This window comes from Eleginops maclovinus, chromosome 4 (genome assembly GCF_036324505.1).
Source record: "Eleginops maclovinus isolate JMC-PN-2008 ecotype Puerto Natales chromosome 4, JC_Emac_rtc_rv5, whole genome shotgun sequence".
In the NCBI taxonomy this organism is placed as follows: Eukaryota; Metazoa; Chordata; class Actinopteri; order Perciformes; family Eleginopidae; genus Eleginops; species Eleginops maclovinus.
The window spans coordinates 1,835,857-1,861,356 of NC_086352.1; the positions used below are offsets into that span (position 1 = coordinate 1,835,857).

At 45.7% G+C, this 25,500-nt stretch overlaps 1 protein-coding gene and 1 long non-coding RNA gene across 2 annotated transcripts in view; both read left to right on the top strand.

The window, feature by feature from the left end:
• The window catches only part of LOC134862804 (uncharacterized), a 148,424-nt gene that overhangs the window by 9,288 nt on the left and 113,636 nt on the right, over window positions 1-25,500 (top strand). The window lies entirely within an intron of this gene.
• Window positions 362-6,860, top strand: pdgfba (platelet-derived growth factor beta polypeptide a). Its single transcript, XM_063880836.1, has 5 exons — window positions 362-439; window positions 959-1,155; window positions 1,900-2,722; window positions 4,603-4,735; window positions 5,542-6,860. Exons 2-4 carry the CDS (start codon window positions 970-972, stop codon window positions 4,725-4,727), a joined length of 1,134 nt encoding a protein of 377 aa, XP_063736906.1. The 5' UTR covers window positions 362-439; window positions 959-969; the 3' UTR covers window positions 4,728-4,735; window positions 5,542-6,860.

Below are 25,500 nucleotides of genomic sequence, written 5' to 3' on the forward strand. Positions count from 1 at the left end.
ACACACACACACACACACACACACACACACACACACACACACACACACACACACACACACACACACACACACACACACACACACACACACACCCACCAAGAGCAATCTACACCAGGGGTATAATTAGGACTGAGGGGCAACAGTATGAAATAACGGCGTGTGTTGGAGTGCAAACGGCACGGAGAGCTATATGTATCTCTCCTGACAGCGCCGGGACAAATCGCTGCAGAAAATAGCCTAATTGTTTTAGCGAGAGGAGAAAAAAACCGGCTTCCTGTGAGCAGTGAACAATGAGCTCTGCTGCCCGGTCCTCAGATTAAAGTTAAAGACATTAACTCTCTCTGTTCCTGCAGAAGAAGAAGAGGAAGAAGAAGAGAAGAAGGAGACGAGCACGATGTTCCCACAAACCAAACTCATGGCCGCTTCTCGAGAAGTCTGGGTACGTGTTTAAAGCCACTTCCTTTAATGCATCCAACTGAACCCTCCATCCTTCACCCTGCCACAAACTGAACCTGCTTACGGGGAAGTGCAGAAGCTGCTTGTGGAACATAGTGAAGCGTGTTTCAACATGGTTCTTACGTGGTTAGCAGATCTTAAATGAGGTATTTTACAAACCAGTTGGGCTAAATGACCGTCAGACTCCGGTGGGAATGATTTCAGCTTTAGGAACTTGTTTTAAGACTGACCAGTATCTGCTTTTTTAAACCACGTGGGATTCATTCAATTAAAACGACAACACTAATTCACAAAGGTGTGTTTTTCTGCTTATTTCAAGACTTCATCCAGATATCTTCATTATTTCACCTTTTTATTTGTAATTATTTTAAAGCATCGGCGGATACAAGACTTTTATCTACTCCAATGAAACATTTAGTCTTGTTGAAGATCCTCAGTGTTGTTCAGTTTCTTCTTCCTGCCATCCATCCCTAAAAGTCCTCCCTCTTATTCTCCCCCCCAGTGGAGGTGCAGATGGCGCAGCAGGCGGCCTGTACAATTCGGACGGAGGTGATGGAGGTGACGCGGGCCATGGTCGACCGCCGCAACGCTAACTTCCTGGTGTGGCCGCGGTGCGTGGAGGTGCAGCGCTGCTCAGGCTGCTGCAACTCCAGGACCATGCAGTGCGTGCCCGTCCTCACCTCCAGCAGATACCTGCAGGTAAAACACGTCTTAATGCTAAGCTAAGCTAACAGGAAGCTGCAGTGCATCACCTGCAGGTACAGATACTTCCTGATGGAGCTGATTCTCTTTATGGTCTTAATGCTAAGCTAAGCTAACAGGAAGCTGCAGTGCATCACCTGCAGGTACAGATACTTCCTGATGGAGCTGATTCTCTTTATGGTCTTAATGCTAAGCTAAGCTAACAGGATGCTGCAGGTACTGATCCATCGTGGGGAGCTTTACTGGGGGCCATTGAGCCAGGTTTCCAGTCTTAATGCTAAGCTAAGCTAACAGTGAGGAAAGCTACATAATTACCGAGAGAACATGGCTTTTGTCTCATGTTGATTATTAGCATGACGTTGAGTCTTCAGTAGCTTCTGCTATGCTAAGCTAAACGGGCGAGTTCTGCTCAGTGCTTCGCTTCAGGGGACGAGTTGCATGCTTTGGTTGCAGCTTAATAAGTAAAACCAGTTGTAGAAACAAGAAATCCAACTCCTCAGTCTTCAACAAGTTGCACAGTAGACCTCTTGGCATGGATCGACTAAATTATTGGCTTGTCTGGAGATGCCTGTAACCAATCAGGGGCTCCGCTGCCTGTCGCTGCAGGCCTCAGAGCAATGCACAGCGACAGTGTGTTCAGTGTGGGAGTTTAAGAGGGATCCATCATCCATCACATGTTTACAGCTGCACACATCGTTGGATTTATTTCAGCTCACCTGTGTTCTCCCGCCTCCTCCCCAGGTGCTGAAGATCATGTTCATGAACAGGAAGGAGCATCGCGAGATGGCCATCATTTCGGTGGAGGACCACGTCAGCTGCCGGTGCCAAAACCCCTCCTCCTCTTCCTCCAGTCAGATCAACCGTCCTCCTCCGCCTCCTCCTCCTCTTCCCCCCCAGCAGCAGCAGCCTCCTCCCCCACCTCCGTCCTCCCACCTCCTCCACCCCCAAAACCCAGCTCCGCCAAAGACTCACGCCTCCAAGGCCGACCTGCACCGCCATGATGACCTGAAGCACAACCAGCAGCAGCGCCTCCACCTCCAGCAACCGGGGGGGGGGAGTCGGTGGCAGCAGGGGGGCTACACCCAGCTGGTGCATTGGACGGCAGTTCCCCCGCCTCTGGGGGAGGCGTCTGAAGCCCGGGGGGAGCACAGCATCACCACCATCAGGAGCGGGTACGACGGGAGCCGGGAGGAGGGCAGGGCTAACAAAGATCAGAGGCCGCTCCATCGGCTCCTCAACACCCCCCAATCAGACGCCCCGGCTCCCCCAGACCGCCCAACACCCTCCCCCAGGCTACAAGACAAACCCACCCTTCCTATGACGACAAGTCAGGAAGCGGTTGTGGTTGGGGGTGGTGTAAAAGACAACGGGAGGGAGGAGAGCGGGTCGGCCATCAGCGGGGGGTCGGGTGCAGCTGAGATGACGAAGGAGAAAGTCTTAACGGGTGGGGGGGGTTTAACGGAGGAGGAGCGGAGGCAGAAAGTTCTGGAGATGATCCAGACGGAGCCTCACCTTCATCCTCATCTTCCTCAGCAGAGACCAAAGCCCACAGCGCTCAGAGCAGGTGAGAGAGCCTGCGGTCCCCCGGGTCCCTTCTCCTTGGGGGGCTCTGTGCTGCTGATCATTGTAAATGGGCTGTCCCTATATCGCTCACTGGGTTTAGTATAGGCTCTCAGTCTGGGCTCAGAGGTTCACTCCGACTCTAGGTTCCACCGTTAAGACCTCCAGCCTGCTCAAAACACACAGGACCAGGACTTAGAACACATTGAGGAAGGAGCCTGTGTTTGTATCTCCTTCATGTCTCAGGAGATACAAAATAAAATATTAGAAATGAGGCCGTGTTCAATTCCAATGAGCTCTGTCGCTTGCTTCTTTCTTTGGCTCAGGAAGAGAAACACCTGAGGTCTCAAGAGGAGATTCTGAATCATCAATCTTAACTATTATACTCCCAATAACACAATCTACATTAATACAGAATCCAACTCATCTCAACGCCGCTCCAATAAACTGCTGTTAGTTGAAAGGGGAAGCAGGGGTTCTGCCTCCTCATTGAAGAGGCTGCACTCAGTGCTGGTGGTAAGTCGGCAATAAACAGCCTTTTCTGCAAACTGTGATTTGTTTTTATGAAGCACACGTCATGAGCCTGCAGACGTAACAGTAGCTGGTTACATCTCAACCCAGTGCAAGGTCACGGACAAACACAGCATTTCCTGCGACTCCATCATGATAAAGTCAGCAGCTGTTTCACCGGCTAAATGCTCCTGAAGCTGCAGCAGGAGACATGTTTGGTCCTGTGAACGTCTGCGTGTTCATAAGGAGGCACGATGACTTAGTATTAGAGTTTCACTGTGAAAAGTACTGCGGTGTTTATTGACAACAGCAAACTGAGTGCAGAGTAAAGGACATGACATGATTGCTGCTAAAATGCAATGCAGGACAGAGGGAGGGGCTCCAGGTCTCTGTGTGAGAGAGGTTCCCAGGCTAGTGAGACTAAACATGGAGGCCAGCTGCGTCTGAGGTCCTGCTCCTCGGGACTCAGACCTGCAGCGGGCTCAAGGTTATCACCATCAGTCCTTCAGAGAGGAGTCAGAGCCGGACGCTTCCTCAGTCCATCTGTGGTTCAGAGATCTGTGTAGTGATGCCCCCCCCCCCACACACACACACACAGCCATCGGTAGCAACTTCCTCAAGGACATCAACTTGTTGACTGCTGATTCATTATCTCTGGACCTCAAATGTGTTCACTTCTTGTGTCAGATTTTGGTAGCTAAGGTTTATTATTCTTCAGGTGATACAGATTTATATATACACTCTGCAAAATGCAATAGCTAAAACACAATTTAACACACACACACACACACACACACACACACACACACGCTGGTTCAAGTTCAAAGGCTTTATCTTCACGTCACAGCTTCAGTGTAGATAGGCAATGTCCCAGGCTCGTCCCACAATGCAGCTTATATACATATTATGTATATAAGATATAAAACAATACAGTAGTGCAGGAAGATGTGGCAGGACTAATGTGCAAGTGATGCCGGAAGCGATACTGATGCTCACACTAACCACTAAATCTGGGGGTTAAACATGACATCCATACAGCCCAACACAGCTGGCAGTCCTGCTGAAACGAAGATCAACTCGTATATACAAACAGAGCCAAGCTGAGTCCAGATTTAGCAAAATGAATCCACCAGACTCTTCCCTTTTATTGAGAGTTGTCTGATCAACAGCCTCTGCTCTCTGGGAGACATAAATATTTACCGTCGCTACGCAGAGGAGCACAGAGTGAGCCTCCAGTCAGAGTCAGATGCTCGCTCACACTTCCTGTTGCTGATGTTTTGAACCGTCACACATGACACCCCCCCCCCCCCCCCCCCTTGATGTGTTGAAAGTTCAGATAAAGACTGACCTGTCCCTCCTCTCTGTGTTTGGCAGCCCTCTCCACAGCGCACCCCCCCTCCGCCCGGCCGCCGCCTCCTTTCCGCCCGGCCTCGCCTCGCCGCCGGAGGAAACACCGCAAACGCATCAGCAAGGCCGCCATCAGAGCCATGATCATGTAGAGCTGCAGGTGAGGGGGGGGCTGTCTCATTATGCACACTTTAATCTACATTTTCAGCATGCGCTTTACAGAACGACATGCAGAGGGTTCATATATTTAGAATGTGTCATATTTTAGGAAAAAACGTCAATAATGCCAGAAAATAATAAAAGAAGGAATTTAATTTAAATCATCTCAATAATGTCAGTTATAACAATAATGATAATACATTTTATTTATCCAGCGCTCTATCAGGTAAAATAGACAACATTTAAACTACATTTTTAGCAGTTTTTTTTACAGCTTTTACAGAATAACATAGTGTTTGGTATATTTTTAGCTGAGCAATGAAATAGAAAACTGAAACGATGCTAATCATTTTCTTACCGCATTAAAACTCCAATTTTCCAGTAAGGATCCTATGAGCTATCAAACTAAGGTTGCTCACCCAGAATAATGCAAAAGCAGCTCTTGCCTCATGTGCTCAGCAGAGCTGTGCTCACTTGGTTTGAAAATTCTGCGTTTAAAAGCTTTAATAAGTGGTTAATGCCAAAGTGTTATGGCTTGTATTTGAATTTGAATTTAGATTTCCTGTAAATCAACATCTTTACCTCTTGTTTTAAAACTGGTTTGCCTTTGCATTTATCGACTGAGCACAAAAGTGTGTGTATATGTATATGTAGTATTTTATCAAGGAAATATTCAATTTGCACTTGCAGAAAATGCACTACAGGGATCAAACCTCATAAGAGACTTGAGAGCGACGTGTAATAAAGGCTGTAAGATACAATTGGAGACATCTATTGAATATTTATCTTTTGATTTTCCCCTGACAGGAAATGTTGAAGCAAACCAAAGCAAGAATCATTGCAGGGAAGGAATCTGGAGAGGAAAACGGGATGACGAACGCCGCTGCTGTGTGTTCCCGGGCAGATTTAAAGAGAGTCCACCTCTCTGCTGCAGAGCGTCCAGCTCCATGGATTTCATAAAGTGCAATCTTATGAACTCTTTGGAACGGAGGATACTGGTCACACCAAACACTGGATTTAATTTGTGTGAACCACAAAATCCCATTAGCGTGGGTCGATGGGAGACTGGAGTCCGAAGCCATTGATTGGCTGTTCAAACACTCTCTGATTGGTGCACAGAACTTGACTTTTACTCAGACTAAGAAGTCAGAACTGAAACTGGAAACGTGGAGAACTGGATTTCTACACTGGGACGATAAATGGAGGCTGGGTCGTGCAGCTCGACGGCAAACATTACTGTAATCCTCTAACTTTATTTACACTGGAGTAGCCAAACACTGATGTCCAATAGAGAGTCCTCTGTACTGTAGCTCAATGTATTGGATCATACTAATAACCTGCTCATACTGTACTACTGCCAGATAGAGCGGTGCAGGGATCACGTATTTTGGTATTCGACCCTGAAGGCAGCATCTCCCTGGTTCCTGCCACAAAAATCCAATGGTGTTTTTTCATTGGATTTTGAATTATGTCCGAAAATAATTTCTCAAACAAACGTTTAGTTCAGCAGGATAATCTCCACATATGAACCTATTTATGATTTCTGAAGTAAAAAGCTAACATTAGGCTATGAAGGAACTACAGCACGGTCACATGACTTCACCACCGCTAAGCTAAAGGAGGCTAATGTTGGGCTATAAAGGAACTACAGCACGGTCACATGACTTCACCACCGCTAAGCTAAAGGAGGCTAACGTTGAGCGTTATGACGTTTAGTCATCTCCTTTAGACTCTCGTTAGCAACCTCCGTTAAAATCTCTTCAAAAACCGTTGACTTCCACACCAGGGACAGGGAAATGCTGACTCATTCCTGCACCACTCTATGGAATAAAAACCAAATGCCTGCCTAGATAACATGCTATGAATATCCACATTAAAGCAAGTCTTAAGTAAAGACCTTAGAGATCGCTGTGAGCCAGTTATAGCCGACACTGTGTGTATAAATGCTTTAGAAAAATATTTCCCGGGGGGGAGAACTTTATTAATTAACTTATTTAAAAAGAGGATGATATGAAGTCCTCCAGGTTCAAGTGTAATTAATTATTGTTGCAGATTATAATTATTGGTTGTCCAACTGTTACTGTTATGAATGTTATTTTTAATAAAAAATGTAAATGTTTAACAAACACCGTGGATTCTGGATTTCTGTTTGAGTTTGCATGTTTGAATATTTCTGAATAAATGGCAAATGGGTCCATATGAGTGCACAATAATCTGACAAAAATGTATAATAACACGGAAAAAGGTTCACATTTTTCCAGAAAGAAATAAAATTAAATAATTAAATAAAATAAAAAAATAATTGAAAATAAAGAAGCTGTAATATTGTTGGAAAATCTTCTCATAGTTCTTCAGAAATAATTCATGAGATAATTCCTTTGAGAGAAATTATAATTTTTAATATTTCAGGAAAAAAAGGTCAATAATCCAAGAAAATAATATCTAGAGAAAAAAAAACAACAATACGCTTTATCAGGTGCTCAAGACACCTTACACAGGTAAACAATTAAGATAAGATAAGAAAAAGTCGTGCAATTAAGCCACATTTATCACAAGCATCAATCACACGTTAAAAGTTTCAATATTTAAAGTGAGAAACTCTTCTGGAGAATTCTGTCTTCAGAGGGTAAAGACTAAAATCCTACATGCGGTCACACTGCAGGTGAAAACTGTAGCTAACAGATATCACCTTGAAACTCCCCCACTTCATTTCTGACATGAACACAATCACTTTTTACATTGCAAGTTTTCTGACAGGTTTTAATATGCTAATGTGGCTAATGCTAACATTTGGTGAATGGAGGAGAAATCTGCCGACTCGGAGAGAGTTAGAAAAACAGACTCCTGATGGAGTGTTTGCTCAGTGTGTTCCCCCAGCAGTCTGAAAGAAGACAATGTGTTTGCCTGTAGTGACTCCTTTTAAGTGTGTGTGCACGCTTCTGAGTATGTGCGCGCACACACACACACACACACACACACACACACACACACACACACACACACACACATACACACACACACACACACTCTTTGCCCTTCTGACTGAACGTCCTGCAGCTCTGTCACGCAAAGCGAGGCAGGGGTCAGCAGAAATGTCTGGTTGCTATAGGAACTCGGCAGCGGACCCGTCAACAGAGCAGTATCGTATGGTGAAAGAGAGACGTGGGGGGGGGGGGGGGGGGTGTCAGTGCAGGAATGGACAGAAGATGAACGGCGGAGAAAGACAGGGTGAAGGCCAGCGAGGGGTGCAGGGAGAAGAGACATCAAAGCAGAAGTGACAGTCTAAAAGATATTCTCAAAATGCAAAAGGAGAGTGCTATGAGAATCCATGGAGGACTATGAAAATATTTGGAGAGAATGTCAGGGAGTAATTTAAGAAAGAAAAGCTGTTTGAATGTCATTCTGTTCTGTAACGGGGGCTTCCCCTGCAAAGCTAATTCGGTCAGTAGATTCTCTCCTCCAAGAATGATGACTCAGTGTTTGTTGCACACACACACACACATACACACACATACACAAACACACACATACACACACACACACACACACACACACACACACACACACACACACACACACACACACACACACACACACACATAGACACACAGACTTTACAAGGTCTTAAAATAACAAGACTGTGAATCAAAATCACTTCTTGTCGCTGATCTTGTGATTTCCGTGCGCTTCATCCTTCTTTCGGTCCAACAGATACTCTGAATGGATGGACGGTGTTTTGTCAATACTCAGTTTGTACTCTGAGTATTTTTATAGCATCACAAGTCATGCCAGAGGGTTCTGACTCACAGAGAAATATACATAACTGCTTATTGTGAAATCTGACACCAATATAAACACTACAGTTACAGCTATGAGATCACATTACATCTTATTGAGCAAATACTTTCATCCCGAAAACAGGTGCCTTCAACCAGTCAGATTCATGCTCAAAGAGTACTTTAAAGAGTCCTCTCCTGCTGATGTTCAGGTGTATATCAGTATGTAGTGTCTCTACTTTAAAGAGTCCTCTCCTGCTGATGTTCAGGTGTATATCAGTATGTAGAGTCTCTACCTTAGAGAGTCCTCTCCTGCTGATGTTCAGGTGTATATCAGTATGTAGTGTCTCTACTTTAAAGAGTCCTCTACTGCTGATGTTCAGGTGTATATCAGTATGTAGCGTCTCTACTTTAAAGAGTCCTCTCCTGCTGATGTTCAGGTGTATATCAGTATGTAGCGTCTCTACTTTAAAGAGTCCTCTCCTGCTGATGTTCAGGTGTATATCAGTATGTAGTGTCTCTACTTTAAAGAGTCCTCTCCTGCTGATGTTCAGGTGTATATCAGTATGTAGTGTCTCTACTTTAAAGAGTCCTCTCCTGCTGATGTTCAGGTGTATATCAGTATGTAGAGTCTCTACTTTAAAGAGTCCTCTCCTGCTGATGTTCAGGTGTATATCAGTATGTAGAGTCTCTACTTTAAAGAGTCCTCTCTCCTGCTGATGTTCAGGTGTATATCAGTATGTAGAGTCTCTACTTTAAAGAGTCCTCTCCTGCTGATGTTCAGGTGTATATCAGTATGTAGAGTCTCTACTTTAAAGAGTCCTCTCCTGATGATGTTCAGGTGTATATCAGTATGTAGAGTCTCTACTTTAAAGAGTCCTCTCCTGCTGATGTTCAGGTGTATGTCAGTATGTAGAGTCTCTACTTTAAAGAGTCCTCTCCTGCTGATGTTCAGGTGTATATCAGTATGTAGAGTCTCTACTTTAAAGAGTCCTCTCCTGCTGATGTTCAGGTGTATATCAGTATGTAGTGTCTCTACTTTAAAGAGTCCTCTCCTGCTGATGTTCAGGTGTATATCAGTATGTAGTGTCTCTACTTTAAAGAGTCCTCTCCTGCTGATGTTCAGGTGTATATCAGTATGAGCGCCTCTTCTCAGGGCCTCTTGCCAGCATTAAAGTCTGGAGAAGGTGATTTGTTCCTCTGGTGGAACAAGGGAAGTGGATGGAAGGATAAGTGCTTGAGGAGTGAACCTGAGGAGGTACATTTGTAAGACTGTTGGATGACCTTCCACCATGAGAGACTTGAAATTGTCATTAGGTGTTCTTCCTTAATCTTTAAAAAGCATCCCATTATGTAAACTAAAGGTTGGATGGTCTTCCAACACCAGTGACTGATCATTAATGTTCCCCATGATGTTTAAAAAGCACCACATTTAAACTAGAGGGGCATTAGGAGGGCACAGACCCACACAGTTGTTTCCATTAATAAACCTTATGTGCACCATCCCTGTTATCTGGATCCTTTCCAACATTTAATGGGTTCTCTGTGATCCAATAATGCAGTGTAGTGATTCCTGTGATGGACCCTGAAGGCAACACTCCCTGGTCCATGTGATTTGGGATTATTGCAGGAAATAATCTCTGTGTCAAACAAACGTTTGAGGATAGTCTCCACATATGAACAACACTTTATGATTTCTGAAGTAAAAATCTAATGTTGGGCTAAAAGGAACTACAGCACGGTCACATGACTTCAGGTCTCCACCGCTAAGCTAAAGGAGGCTAATGTTGGGCTATAAAGGAACTACAGTACGGTCACATGACTTCACGCCTCCACCGCTAAGCTAAAGGAGGCTAATGTTGGGCTATAAAGGAACTACAGCACGGTCACATGACTTCACGTCACCACCGCTCAGCTAAAGGTGGCTAATGTTGGGCTATAAAGGAACTACAGCACGGTCACATGACTTCACTTCTCCACCGCTAAGCTAAAGGTGGCTAATGTTGGGCTATAAAGGAACTACAGCACGGTCACATGACTTCACTTCTCCACCGCTAAGCTAAAGGAGGCTAATGTTGGGCTATAAAGGAACTACAGCACGGTCACGTGACTTCAGGTCTCCACCGCTAAGCTAAAGGCGGCTAATGTTGGGCTATAAAGGAACTACATCACGGTCACATGACTTCACGTCTCCACCGCTAAGCTAAAGGTGGCTAATGTTGGGCTATAAAGGAACTACAGCACGGTCACATGACTTCACGTCTCCACCGCTAAGCTAAAGGTGGCTAATGTTGGGCTATAAAGGAACTACAGCACGGTCACATGACTTCACTTCTCCACCGCTAAGCTAAAGGTGGCCTATGGGCGCTATGATGTTTAGTCGTCTCTTAGCAAAAAAAATGTATTGACGTGTTTTATGTCGTAGCACAAGACGTTAAACTCCCTTCAGCTTGAGTTAGCCACAGAGCGTATTTTAGGATAACAAACCCTAAGTCATTGACCCTGCTGTCCTTCACTCTCTTCTGTTGAAATGCTGTTTCTGTGGTTTGACAGAATTCTCCATAATAACTCTTTTTGCTGACGCATCTCTGAGGCTCCCTGAGGACTGAGTGAAAAACACTGTGTCATCAAGTTTAGATCAAGACGGAAAAATCTGGTTCCTCCGAAGTTTGTTAAGCCCAAAGATCTGTTTTCTCCTTTTCATTCTTGTTGTAATGACTGTCCAAAGTTTATCTGCTGTCTGTTTCTCATCACCTCATGTCCTTTTTCGGTATTCTTTTTCTGTCTCCTCATCCTCTCCTTCTGCTTCTGTCTTGGTCTCCTTCCTCTTCGTGTCTCCTTGTGCTTCTGTCTTGGTCTCCTTCTCATCTCCTTCTTGTGTCCTTCTTCTGTCTCCTTGTCGTCTTCTTGTCCTCTTTCTCTCTTCCTGTAAGTCATGACCCTGCAGGTGTCCAGCAGCCAACAGGCATCCAGGTGTGATGTTGTGTTGAAACAACCAATGAGGGTGAGCCAAAGTTCAGCCAGGTCACCGAGGTGTGTGTGTGATGTGTGTGTGTGTGTGTGTGATGTGTGTGTGTGTTTGTGTGTGTGTGTGTGTGGCTGCCTGCCATACCTGTGGGTTCCCCCTGACGAGTGTGTGTGAGTGTGTCTGTGTGTTGTGAAACAAATGGAGTGTGTGTCCTCTGGCACCGTGTCGCTGTGTGAGCAGTTAATGAGCTGTGAGCTGGCAGCCAATCAGGGCGGCCGTCAGCCTCCGACCTCACACCGTGGCGACGAGTGTAAACAGTGCGGTCGCTCCGCCTACATTTGACGCACACCTGACAACACACACACTCAAGAGGCGAGGTCATGATGGTTAGGGTTTTTGCAGATAAACACACACACACTCAGACACACCTTCCTGACTTTCACCTGAGGGGAGACACAATATGATTCCTGAGAATGATTCACCGTGAGCTTACTCCTACTGAACATGTAACACACACACACACACACACACACACACACACACACACACACACACACACACACACACACACACACACACACACACACACACACACACACACACACACACACACACACACAGGTCCTCTTATTAACATTTTTTTTCACATGTATCACACATTCCTGTCTTAACAGCAGTTTGAACAACATCAGACTTTAGTTCACCTGCAGTACATCCAGCAGCTACCCTGCAGTACATCCAGCAGCTACCCTGCAGTACATCCAGCAGCTACCCTGCAGTACATCCAGCAGCTACCCTGCAGTACATCCAGCAGCTACCCTGCAGTACATCCAGCAGCTACCCTGCAGTACATCCAGCAGCTACCCTGCAGTACATCCAGCAGCTACCCTGCAGTACATCCAGCAGCTACCCTGCAGTACATCCAGCAGCTACCCCTGCAGTACACATTCAAACTAGCTGCACCTTTACCAGCTCTGAGAACACTTTAATGATCAATCATTATAAAACATATCAGAGATATTATTCTGAAATGGACCAATCAGACAATGACTACTTTTACTGTCGCTACTTTAAGTACATTTAGAGGAGAGTACTTTCTACTTTCACTGGAGGAACATTTAGAATACTTTCACTGTGACAGAGTATTCCTACACTCTGGTACTTCTACTTTACTCAAGTACAAGACCTGAGTACTTCTACTTTACTCAAGTACAAGACCTGAGCACTTCTACTTTACTCAAGTACAAGATCTGAGTACTTCTACTTTACTCAAGTACAAGACCTGAGTACTTCTACTTTACTCAAGTACAAGATCTGAGTAACTTGTGCTTTACTCAAGAACAAGACCTGAGTACTTCTACTTTACTCAAGTACAAGATCTGAGTACTTCTACTTTACTCAAGTACAAGATCTGAGTACTTCTACTTTACTCAAGTACAAGACCTGAGTACTTCTACTTTACTCAAGAACAAGACCTGAGTACTTCTACTTTACTCAGTACTTTATTGTGCTTCCAAGACCTTTTTTTTCAGACAGACCGTGAGTACTTCTACTTTACTCTAGTACAAAGATCTGAGTACTTCTACTTACTTCAAGTACAAGATCTGAGTAGCTTCTACTTTACTCAAGTACAAGACCTGAGTACTTCTACTTTACTCAAGTACAAGATCTGAGTACTTCTACTTTACTCAAGACAAGACCTGATATACTTCTACTTTACATCAACAACAAGAGCCTGAGTACTTCTACTTTACTGCAAGTTACAGATCGGAGTACTTCTACTTTACTCAAGTACAAGATCTGAGTACTTCTTCTACTTTACTCAAGTACAAGACCTGAGTACTTCTACTTTACTCAAGTACAAGATCGGAGTACTTGTGCTTTACTCAAGTACAAGACCTGAGGTACTTGTACTTTACACACAACGTACAAGATCTGAGTACTTGTACTTTTACTCAAGTACAAGACCTGAGGTACTCCTCTACTTTACTCAGTACAATACCTGAGTCTTCTACTTTTACCTCAAGTATCAAGGATCTGAGTACTTCTACTTTACTCAAGTACAAGATCTGAGTACTTCTACTTTACTCAAGTACAAGATCTGAGTACTTCTACTTTACTCAAGTACAAGACCTGAGTACTTCTACTTTACTCAAGTACAAGATCTGAGTACTTGTGCTTTACTCAAGTACAAGACCTGAGTACTTGTACTTTACTCAAGTACAAGATCTGAGTACTTGTACTTTACTCAAGTACAAGACCTGAGTACTTCTACTTTACTCAAGTACAATACCTGAGTACTTCTACTTTACTCAAGTACAAGATCTGAGTACTTGTACTTTACTCAAGTACAATACCTGAGTACTTCTACTTTACTCAAGTACAAGATCTGAGTACTTGTACTTTACTCAAGTACAATACCTGAGTACTTCTACTTTACTCAAGTAAAAGACCTGAGTACTTCTACTTTACTCAAGTAAAAGACCTGAGTACTTCTACTTTACTCAAGAACCAGACCTGAGTACTTCTACTTTTACTCAAGATCTGAGTACTTGTATTACTGAAGTACAGACCTGAGTACTTCTCCCCCTCTGGTATTTAGTCAGAGGTGTATATCTGGTATCATCAGCATACAGTCGGTGACCTGAGTTGAATTTGCTGCACATTTCAGTGCTGGTTTTTGACTCCCATGTGTTTCTCATCTTCATCTTGAGAATAAAACCCGAGCTCAGATTTAGTTTGTTGCTTGGACAGACTTTCAGAAAGCCCTTTGTCTCCGGTGGAGTCAGAAATGTCGTCCCCCTCGTTGTTTAAATATTATCTGTCTGTCCCGGCGGGGAAGTGAATCTCCATCACTTCGTTTGTTTCACTCTCTGAAGGAAAACCAAGATAACCACCCCACCCACTGTCACCCCACCCACTGTCACCACACACACACACAGACACAGACACAGACACAGACACAGACACACACAGACACACACACACACACACACACACACACACACACACACACACACTCTCTCCCAGGGCCACAATAGTGTTGTGATGTGGTGAGGGTGTGTTTGCTCGGGCAGGGCTTCTGGTTTGGTCTCGCTGTTGTTTGCTGTGGGGGTGTTGTGGCTCCATGGTCAGCCTCGTGTAACCCCCCCCCCCCCACGCTTTGTCCTCAGTGCAACCTCTGTCACAGGACACACACACACTGGACACACACACACTGGACACACACACTGGACACACACATGCTCACACGTAATTCTGAGCGCACACTTTCAATAAGACAACTACTAATGGATTTGAGTTTGCATCATGGAGTGTTTGTTTATTGATCTTGTGTTTCAGATTCAATTCTGATTGTTTCATAAGCTTTAGGCTCCTATCAGCCAAGTGGGTTTTCTGCCTTGGAAACAAACTCAAGAATCCATAACAGCTGCTCAAATTCGAGCATTTAGGGGGATTGGTTTCCAATTAAGTCTCTCAGGAGTCAAAGTCTCAAGTCCATGACTGATGCGACTTAGATCGGATGAACCCTAAACATTCTTCTGAAGAAACAAACACCCAAAAATGAATTCACTTGTAAAAAATCGCCAAACATAAATGATCAGATCCTCCCAAAACACTCAAAGACCTCCTCGCTCCAAGCGTGTCTTGATTCTGGGTCTACTCACAACAGCTCGGTACTCCTCCTGCACGATTTCCTGTTTTGATCCGACAGAGAGCTGAAGCCATAATGGCGGCACTGTTTGTCTGTGAACGAGAAACTCAAGAGAGAGATCGTCTTCCTTCAAATCCATACATCACGCTCAAAGTCAAAAAGACAGACCCTTTGTAGCAGAGCGGAAGAGGACTCAGAGAAATGTTTTCCTTTGAGTCTGAGAAGAAGAAGAAGAAGAAGAAGAAGAAGAAGAAGAAGAAGAAGAAGAAGAAGAAGAAGCAGAAGAAGAAGCAGAAGAAGAAGAAGAAGAAGAAGAAGAAGAAGAAGAAGAAGAAGAAGAAGAAGAAGAAGAAGAGAAGAAGAAGAAGAAGAAGAAGAAGACATACTTTATAATCCCTTACAGGGAAAAGGTTTCTTATTGTTGGTTGACACACTTTCCCAACAGAGGATACTGAAAAAAACAACCACATGGAGGGGGTGCGGCGGAGACCCGGGCCCCGGGCCCCCCAAGGGGAGATAGAGGTTAGGTCCCTTCCCAAGGGCCCCTGGCAGGGGCCCTGGAGAACTCCCCTTGTACCAGCCCCTCTATTTTTTTTGGTCCGATCGGGCGAGAGATTAAACATCCCCTTTGGGAAGAAAACATTTTTTTTTGGGAAATTTTGATTTTTTCCCTGAAATTTTGACTTTTTTTTCAAAATTCTGTTTTTTTCAAAACTTTGATTGTTTCACAAAATTTGCTCTTTTATTTATTCTTTCGAATTGGATGTCTTTTAAAAACCCTGATTTTTTGAATTCGCGTGTGACCCCAACCTCCCCCGTAAAGCGAATTTGTTCGGGTGTCTAATGAATGTTTTGTGTCTGGGAGAGTATATTTTCTCTTGGTATTGAGGTCACAGGGTGTGTTGAAATTTTTGAAGAGAGTTTTTATTTTCCCCTGCGATTTTAAGTCATTGTATTAACCTGTTACAGTAAGGGGGCCCGACAGCGGGGTTCAAGTTTATTTGCCCCAGGGTTGGGGTGACCGAAATTTTAATTAGTCTTTAGTACCCCGGGTTTACAGAAGTAAAAAGAAAAGGGGCCCGCTCGTCCAAAATCCCTTTCCCCTTTTGTTGCAAATAAGTGCAAAAACCATTTCCCCCCTTTTTCCCCCTGTTTCTATATATGTGGATGTCCTTAAGAAGACAGAAGGGAAGAGCGCGAAAAGGGAAGGTTTTTCTTTCAAACCGAACTTTTTTTTTGTTTCTGTGGGGGTGGGGTGTAATGGGGTCCCTGCTTTTGCAACATTTGCTGTTCCATCCCCAAAACAACAAACATTTTTCCCTGGGGGTTTTTATGCGAAGTTACCTTGAAAATATTAGGGGCTTAAAAAACCATAAAAACCTCAATTATGTTTTAGGGAGGTTCTTCTTTTTGCGAAACTCACCCGTTCCCTTTGAGGTGTTTTTTTAAAAACCAACGAAAAGGGTCAGGATTTTTCTGTGAAATCTGAGAGTGAGTCCTGAGAAATAAATAGAATTTAAAAATGTATTCCCTTTTGTTCATTAATTTGCATTTTCCCCCTCGGAACAAACAAAGGAAGTTTGTTTCGATTAAAGATCAATAAAAAAGTTAGAGTTTTATTTTAAATTTTCCTACCCCCCCTCCCTCCCTCATTTCCCCCATCACTACTTTTTGGTGTTTTCGTCCCCCCCAACCCCAATGAAATGCCCCCGACCCCTCGTTTTTTTCTCACCCCCCCCTCTTTTCTTCTCTTACCCTCCTTTTTTTCTTTTTCCCCCCCCCCCTTTTTTTTTTCCCCATCCCCCCCTCTTTTCTCCCCTCTTATCCCCCCCTTCTTTTTCCTCCCCACCCTCCCTTCTTTCTCTTCTTTTTCCCATCCCCCCCTCTTTTCCCCCTTTCTCCCCCCCTTCTTTTCTCCTTTCCCCCCTTCTTTTCTTCCCTCTCCCCCTCCCCTTCCCTTTCCCCCTTTTCCCCACCCTCCTCTTTTTTCTTCCCCACCCCTGTCTCTTTTATTTCCACCCCTCCCCTTTTCTTCCACCCCTCCCTCTTTTTCCCTTCCATCCCTCTCTTTTTCCCTTCCCTCCCCACCCCCCCCCTTTCAACCGCCCGCCTGCGGCCCTGAGTTAAAAATTTGCGTTTAAGGGCCTTTTCTTAGGGAGTGATGGGGCCCCTTTTTCCCCTAGTGTTGTGTGGTGTGTGTGGTGTGTGTGTGTGTGTGTGTGTGTGTGTGTTGTGGTGTGTTTTCTCTTGAAAAAAAGTGTCATTGTGATCGACTCATCTGAAAACCATCATGGGGGAGTCAACGCATAAAACCGACTGTCACCCAAAACCCCGAGGGGCTGAGTTGAGCAAAAGAAAATAATATGATTTTTGGAAATTTTTAACCCTGTGTTGTTGTGTGTTGTGGTTTTGGGGTGTGGTGTGTGTTCAAGGGGGTCCCTTTTTGTTTTTGATTCAAAATGACAAAATCTTATTTTGTAGTTAATCATAGGGCATGCTGTTTTTCCCCATGAGGTTGTGTGTGTGGTGTTGTGTGTGTGTGTGTGTGTGTGTGTGTGTGTGTGTGTGGTGTGTGTGTGTGTAGTGGTGTGTTAATCATGAGTTGCATATCTCGTGTGAGGATACAATGGAACTTGACAGCGGTGCTCGGAGGTTTACCTTATGTAAGAACCCAGGTGTTCCACACAAACACACAAAACCAACCACACACAACACAAACAAAACAACCAACACACCAACACCCCCACAAACACACCACCACACAACAACACACACACCCCCCAAATTTTGATGATGATTCATGGGTTATAAATTGGGTCCTCCCCTGTTTCTGCCTGGTATTCAAAGTGTCGGCGAGTTTTCTTGGCTGTGACTGCCCTGGGACGGTTTTGCAGTTTCTAGGTCTTTGGGAGTTCAGATCTCCCCCAAACATTGCAAACGTGATCTTTAATGTTTAACCTAAAAAAAGGTTTTTTCCCGGGGCTAGAACAGCGGGGAGACCCCCCTTGTTACTATGAAAAGGGTGGACCCCTTCCGAAGAAATTAAAATAGAGTTTTTTTTTTCAAATGTTGGAGGGAAACACTTTTACCCACCGGGAGAAAAAAAACCAAAAATGCTAAATATTCTGCTTTGGAGGTGTGTGTTAGGGAGGAAAAATTTGAATTAAAAAAAAAGGTGGAACGGAAAGAGTTCTTTGGGAAGGAAATCGGGGCTCGAATGATTTGAGAAATGCTTGGGTGGGCCTTTTGTCCGGGTTTTATTGTGAAAAGGGTTTTTTTAGGGCCCCTTTTGGTTCACCTTTCCCAAATTGCTTTAAAATGTTCAGGCTCCTTCGCACCCTGATTGGCCGGGGCCCTTTTAATTTCACTGAAGATCTGTTTAGTATCTGAAAGAAAGTGGGGCTTTTCATGCATATGCGTCAAAATTTTCCCGTGGAAACATTTGAATATAGTAAAAGATGGATGAAACCGCCGAGAGAAAAAGGGCCCTTAAAAGGGACGATGTCCCAAATGGTTGTGATTTTTGGGCTCCAAAAGAGGAACCCTTTTTATTCAAACAGAAAAAGGCCATCGAGCTTACATTGAGGGTCTCTTTGATGACGTGAGAAAAAAGGGGGTTTTAAAGTACGAGTAAAGGAAACCCCCCCTTTCCCCGAACAACCCCCCAACCCAACCCCACAACAAACAACAACCCAACAACAACACACAAAAACCCACACACACACACCACAACACACAACACACACACAACAAAAACCCCAACACACACAACAAAACACCAAAACCCCAAATCGTTGTTTCTTGGGGTTGAAATGATTTCTGTGAGAAAATGACTAAGTCAAAGAAAGTGTTTTGTGGTGTGTTGTTGTGTGGGTTGTGTGTGGTGTGTGTGTGTGTGTGTGTGTGTTGGTGTGTTTGTGTGTGGTTTTTGTGTGTTGGTGTGTGGTGTGTGGTGTGGTCAAGGCTGTCGTGCAGGAGAAGCGTTGACAGATGACGAGGGGCCTGAGAAGCTTGTTCCTTTTTTTGGGTGAGTTTTAGTTGAGTTTGTTTTAAAATGAAGGGGGTGTTCTTTGGTTTTTTGTGCATGCAATGGTTGCAGAGGCAAAACCCGTGTTCCCCCAGGGTGTTTTGGAATTAAAGATGGAGCTGTCCCGTAGAGAACCCCCAGATTTAACCCCTACACTATATGAAACCCCTTGAGGAAAGATTGCCCCTGATGTAGAAGGAAAAAGAAAAAGGTTTTACCCGGACGAAAACCCCTTTTACTGCGGGTTTGCACCGTGGGCCGTGTGAAGTCCCGGCACATAATCATTTTTTTTATTGCATTAGAGGGTTTTTCCCCGTCCCGAGAAGGGAATGCTACCCGCGAAGGGGAAAAAAAAAAGGGGTGAAATGGGTGCTTTTTAAAATTTTCCGCATGATGTAGGAGAAGAGAACAAGAGTAAAACGCTTTGCGACACCACATGCAGAACAGTGGGCCAAAAAACAAAAGGTCAATTTTGGGCTGTGGAAAGACAGATTGGGGAGTATTTCTGAAAAATTAAAAAACCCAAAGGCAACCGTGTTTAAATTCAGGGAGAAATATGAAGGCTGAGATCAAAATAAAAGTCAACATTTCTTGGACAACGATCCAAATCTCTTCCATCAGGAGGAGCTGCAGCTTCAGAGAGGATGCTACCGAAACCCAGGGGACACTAAAGAGAGACGCACACAGCTGGAGACCAGGGGACACTAAAGAGAGACGCACACAGCTGGAGACCAGGGGACACTAAAGAGAGACGCACACAGCTGGAGACCAGGGGACACTAAAGAGAGACGCACACAGCTGGAGACCAGGGGACAGTAAAGAGAGACGCACACAGCTCGAGACCAGGGGACAGTAAAGAGAGACGCACACAGCTCGAGATCAGGGGACACTAAAGAGAGACGCACACAGCTGGAGACCAGGGGACACTAAAGAGAGACGCACACAGCTGGAGACCAGGGGACACTAAAGAGAGAGACGCACACAGCTGGAGACCAGGGGACACTAAAGAGAGACGCACACAGCTGGAGACCAGGGGACACTAAAGAGAGACGCACACAGCTGGAGACCAGGGGACACTAAAGAGAGACGCACACAGCTGGAGACCAGGGGACACTAAAGAGAGACGCACACAGCTGGAGACCAGGGGACAGTGGTTAAATGTTAAAGGGAAGAGGCCCCAGGATGGAGCTGTGAGGAGCCCCTCATGTTTCCTCTGCTGAATGTTCTCTAGATGCTACATGTGTTGAAGATCTCATGCAATGTTTCTGCATGAGTTCTGATTTGAGTTTCTGCATCCTCTCTGAAGCTGCGTCCTCTCTGAAGCTGCGTCCTCTCTGAAGCTGCGTCCTCTCTGAAGCTGCATCCTCTCTGAAGCTGCGTCCTCTCTGAAGCTGCGTCCTCTCTGAAGCTGCGTCCTCTCTGAAGCTGCGTCCTCTCTGAAGCTGCGTCCTCTCTGAAGCTGCAGAGTGTGAGCACCTGTTGCAGTATACAGTACGGTTCTAGAAGGTGCTATCACTTCCATGAGCAGTACAGTATATAGTCAGTATGTTTTGCAGCTCTCTGTTTCCCCCCTCTCTCCTCTCTCTGTCTCCCCTCTCTCTCTCTCCCCTCTCTGTCTCTTCTCTCTCTGTTTCCCCCCTCTCTCCTCTCTCTATCTCCCATCTCTGTCTCTCCTCTCTCTCTCCCTTCTCTCTGTCTCCCCTCACTCTCCCCTCTCTCTCTCTCTCTCTCTCTCTGTCTCCCCTCTCTCTCCACTCTCTCTCTTTATGTCTCCCCTCTGTCTCTCCCCTCTCTCTGTCTCCCCTCTCTCTGTTTCCCGTCTCTCTCCACTCTCTCTGTCTCCCCTCTTTCTGTCTCCCCTCTCTCTGTCTCCCCTCTCTCACCCCTCTCTCTACCCTCTATGTGTGTCCCCTCTCTCTCTCTCCTCTCTGTCTCCTCTCTCTGTCTCCCCTCTCTCTCTGTCTCTCCTCTCTGTCTCCCCTCTCTCTCTACCCTCTCTCTGTCTCCCCTCTCTCTCTCTCCTCTCTCTGTGTGTCCCCTCTCTCTCTGTCTCCCCTCTCTCTGTCTCCTCTCTCTGTCTCCCCTCTCTCTCTCCCCTCTCTCTCCCCTCTCTCTCTCTCCTCTCTCTCTCTCTCCTCTCTCTGTCTCCCCTCTCTGTGTCTCCCATCTCTCTCTCCCCTCTCTCTGTGTGTCCCCTCTCTCTCTACCCTCTCTCTGTTTCTCCTCTCTACCCCTCTCTGTCTCCCCCTCTCTCTCACCCCTCTCTGTCTCCCCTCATTCTACCCTCTCTCTCTCTACCCCTCTCTCTCTCCTCTCTCTCTCTCTACTCTCTCTGTCTCCCCTCTCTGTGTCTCCCATCTCTGTCTCCCCTCTCTCTGTGTGTCCCCTCTCTCTCTACCCTCTCTCTGTCTCCCCTCTCTACCCCTCTCTGTCTCCCCTCACTCTACTCTCTCTCTGTCTACCCTCTCTCTCTCCCCTCTCTCTGTGTCCCCCCCCCCTCTCTCTCTCTCTCTCTCTACCCTCTCTCTGTCTCCCCTCTCTACCCCTCTCTGTCTCCCCTCACTCTACCCTCTCTCTCTCTACCCTCTCTCTGTCTCCCCTCTCTACCCTCTCTCTGTCTCCCCTCTCTACCCCTCTCTGTCTCCCCTCTCTACCCCTCTCTGTCTCCCCTCACTCTACTCTCTCTCTGTCTACCCTCTCTCTCTCCCCTCTCTCTGTGTCCCCCCCCCCTCTCTCTCTCTCTCTCTCTCTACCCTCTCTCTGTCTCCCCTCTCTACCCCTCTCTGTCTCCCCTCACTCTACCCTCTCTCTCTCTACCCTCTCTCTGTCTCCCCTCTCTACCCTCTCTCTGTCTCCCCTCTCTACCCCTCTCTGTCTCCCCTCTCTACCCTCTCTATGTCTCCCCTCACTCTCTCCCTCACTCTGCACTTTGAAACTCTTTGAGAAAGTTTTGCTTCTTGGCTTCCTCCCTGTACCTGCATCCATCCCTCCCTCCCTCTCCCTCCTCCCCCGTCCTGACAGTGTGAGCTATGGGGGCATTATCTTTCCATTAGCTGTCCATCCCATAATCGTTTCCCTCACCTCGCCCCGCTCCTCTGGAGAATATTAATCAGCTCTCAGACAAGTCTAATCACTGCTCTGCGGCTAAAACGGGAGCTGCAGTCCATCAGCGCTCACACACACACACACACACACACACACACACACACACACACACACACACACACACACACACACACACACACACACACACACACACACACACACACACACACACACACACACACACACTACGGTTTCAAATCAGCCTCTCTCTCTGCGTTCACGTACATCCTAACGTGTGAACTCTCAGCTCTGCAGGGAAAGAGCTTTTACCCGAACAGCTGCGATGCGTCAGGTAAACTCCCACGTAGAGGTGTCCTCTACAGCTTCAGAGGAAGGAAGAGGAGGTGGTTTTGTGTTAGGATGTTTATTCTAGTGTCTTCAAAAGTGTATTTGTATCCCCTCTAGTTTAATAGAATTAGTTACAAATTACCCCAAAAAATCAGGTGGTGACGTGCAGGAACGACTGTGTTTAGGATCAGAGGACAGTCCCTGTTAGGGTTCACCATAAGAACTGATCCATCTGTCCGGTCATGTGTCCACACTGAGGTCGCCTCATCAAAGCAGTGACCGTGGAGAGACGCTCATGAATATCGTGCTTGCTTTTCTTGTCAGCTCCCAGATGTGCGGGGACAGGAGGGTGTGGTTCCCTTCTAATCATTAGCCTCTCAATGCACCAGTCTGTGCTAATACTGGTTATCCTACTGGTATACCACCACCACTCTCTCACTGCAGGCCCATTTGCAACTTTGACAAGGATTGTATTTAACATCACAATCACTGAAGACAAAACTGTGTTCAAGCCCCGTTAACGTGCATCTGACCCGGGACTGTGCTTGATTTGAGGATTGGTCACAAAATAACGTCTCGTCTGTGTCTTCTGGGACGGGTCTGCTTTCTGTCCCCCAGAGTCAGAACTAAACCTGGAGGAGTTCAGATAGCATGCTCCAAACATCTGGAACAAACTCCCAGAATCCTGCAGCTCTTTTTAAATGAACTCTGCTTTGATGCTCTTTATGTCTTTCCTTTTTGTAAAGCACTTTGGATTGCCTCGTGTTGAAAGCTGCTGTATTAATACACTTGATAGATATGCTTTCCTCAGGTACTGGTGAAGTATTTAAGCTTCCTGTGGTTGGTTTGAATCGCAGGAAAGGCTGTTGTAAGACCTTTCTCTACATCTGAATACAGAGACACCTTTAAGCCAAAAGGTAATATAAACTTGACGCGACATCGCAGCTTTTTCTTTTTACTGCCGCTGTATTGCTTTTATTTGAGTGATCTTTACTGCACCAAGAAATCAGCCTCACTCAGCTCTGAAGGGAGGAGGTGAAGAGTGTACAGCTGGACTGAAGTGTGCAGAAATATGGATGAATGCATGCTGCTCTTTGAGCCAAATGAAGCTCATCATACAACAAAGTGAAGCAGAACCAACAGGAAGCATTTAAACTGTCTTCATCCTTCACCTTAACACACTTCAGAACTGTAAACATCCCAGCTGTGGCTCAAACTGCATCCACATCTACACAGCATCTTCAGCATCTCAAATCTAATCTAAGTCAATATATTATCATTTCTCAGTGACTTTATATCACACACTGTCAGTATCCAACCAGACATCAAGACAGTCTCATCCCATAAATCTCTAAAGCACATTTTGATCCAAATGTCAGAAGGAAAAAGGCAGCAGATGAAACGATATGGAGGTTTGATCCTCCAACAGACCTCTTTTCTTCCAGAGGGATCTTGATTATGAATGGCTGCCTCGAGGAGGAGGAGAGGAAGGGAGGGATGAAGGGAGGAGGAGAGGAAGGGAGGGATGAAGGGAAAGGGGGAGAGGAAGATCAGACTGTGAGGAATGTCGGCCACCAGCAACATCATACAGCACGCACAGATACATGCTCATCTCGATGCATGCTTTATACGGCCCTGCACCCCACACCCACACCCACACACACACACACACACACACACACACACACACACACACACACACACACACACACACACACACACACACACACACACACACACACACACCACTGTGAGATGTGCAGAGGAAACTTAAAATCCCCAGTCTCGTCTTTAAACAAGGTGAGGACACAGGGAGGGGTGTAGCGTGAGGTGGGATGTTATTGGAAGATAACGGATGAGGGGTTACGTGAGGAAGTGTGAGTGCGTGCGTGCGCGCGCACGCGCGTGTGTGTGTGTGTGTGTGTGTGTGTGTGTGTGTGGCTATTAATCCCAAGGGGGACTGCGGCAGACAGCTGTTTCTCACTCTTCCAGATGTCAGAGGAGAAAGACATGGGGGGACATGTACAGACTTATACTGTACACATCAAAGACATATACACACACACACACACACACACACACACACACACACACACACACACACACACACACACACACACACACACACACACACACACACACACACACACACACACACACACACAGTGATAGGGCTCATTGACTGCATCGGAGAAGCTTTATCTCCACACTGCAGCGTTTGTGTCGCAGAAGGAATCTGAGTTACCTCCCTTCCATCAAGTTCAAGATGTTTCCACTGCAGGGGGGCTGGTTCCAGGCCCCCATACTGGTTTAATTTGAGAACCAACAACCCGCCAGGCTGGCTCGCAGGTTGTTGCAGAAGCTGTAGATGGATGCATGGATGGACGGATGACGTGTGACATATTATTTGATGTTTACCATACTGTGGATTAACAGCAGCTAGTGGTAGCAACAGATCCCTCCTCAAGTCCTGATCATGATTTAAATCCCATATCCATCCGACCGCTTAACGTGAGAGACATTCCAAGGCCACCATCATCCACGAGAGAAACTTCAAAGCAGACAATCCTTTATTTGCGACCCTAAAACTGAAAAGGAAATGCATTTATGGGGAAATGTGTTACCGGTGTGATGGTTGGTTGATTCCTACGCTCCAGCGAATAAGACGGAGGGCTGAACCGAGGGTTTGAGAAATCTCTGAAAAAAAGTCAGAATTTTCAGGAAAAAAGTCTCAAATTTGTAGAAAAAAGTCAGGATTCTGAGAATTAAGAAAAATGTGATATTTTCAGACAAAAGTAAAGATGTTATAGTTTTTAGTAAAAGTCAGATTCCAAACGACATCAAAAGCAATTTCAGAGGAAAGGTTGGAAGATCTGGTTCTGAAAGACCCGGTAATGTCGCCGGGCATCGTGCTGATCTTTCCTACAGCTCTCCGGACCGAGCATCA

What these genes read in the sequence shown, in the direction of transcription:
- pdgfba (XM_063880836.1), top strand. Translation starts at nt 970, where the DNA reads ATGGCGCAGCAGGCGGCCTGTACAATTCGGACGGAGGTGATGGAGGTG. An exon ending in CCTCCAGCAGATACCTGCAG is followed by an intron (nt 1,156 to 1,899) that starts GTAAAACACGTC and finishes CCTCCTCCCCAG; the next exon opens with GTGCTGAAGATCATGTTCAT. An exon ending in GCCCACAGCGCTCAGAGCAG is followed by an intron (nt 2,723 to 4,602) that starts GTGAGAGAGCCT and finishes TGTGTTTGGCAG; the next exon opens with CCCTCTCCACAGCGCACCCC.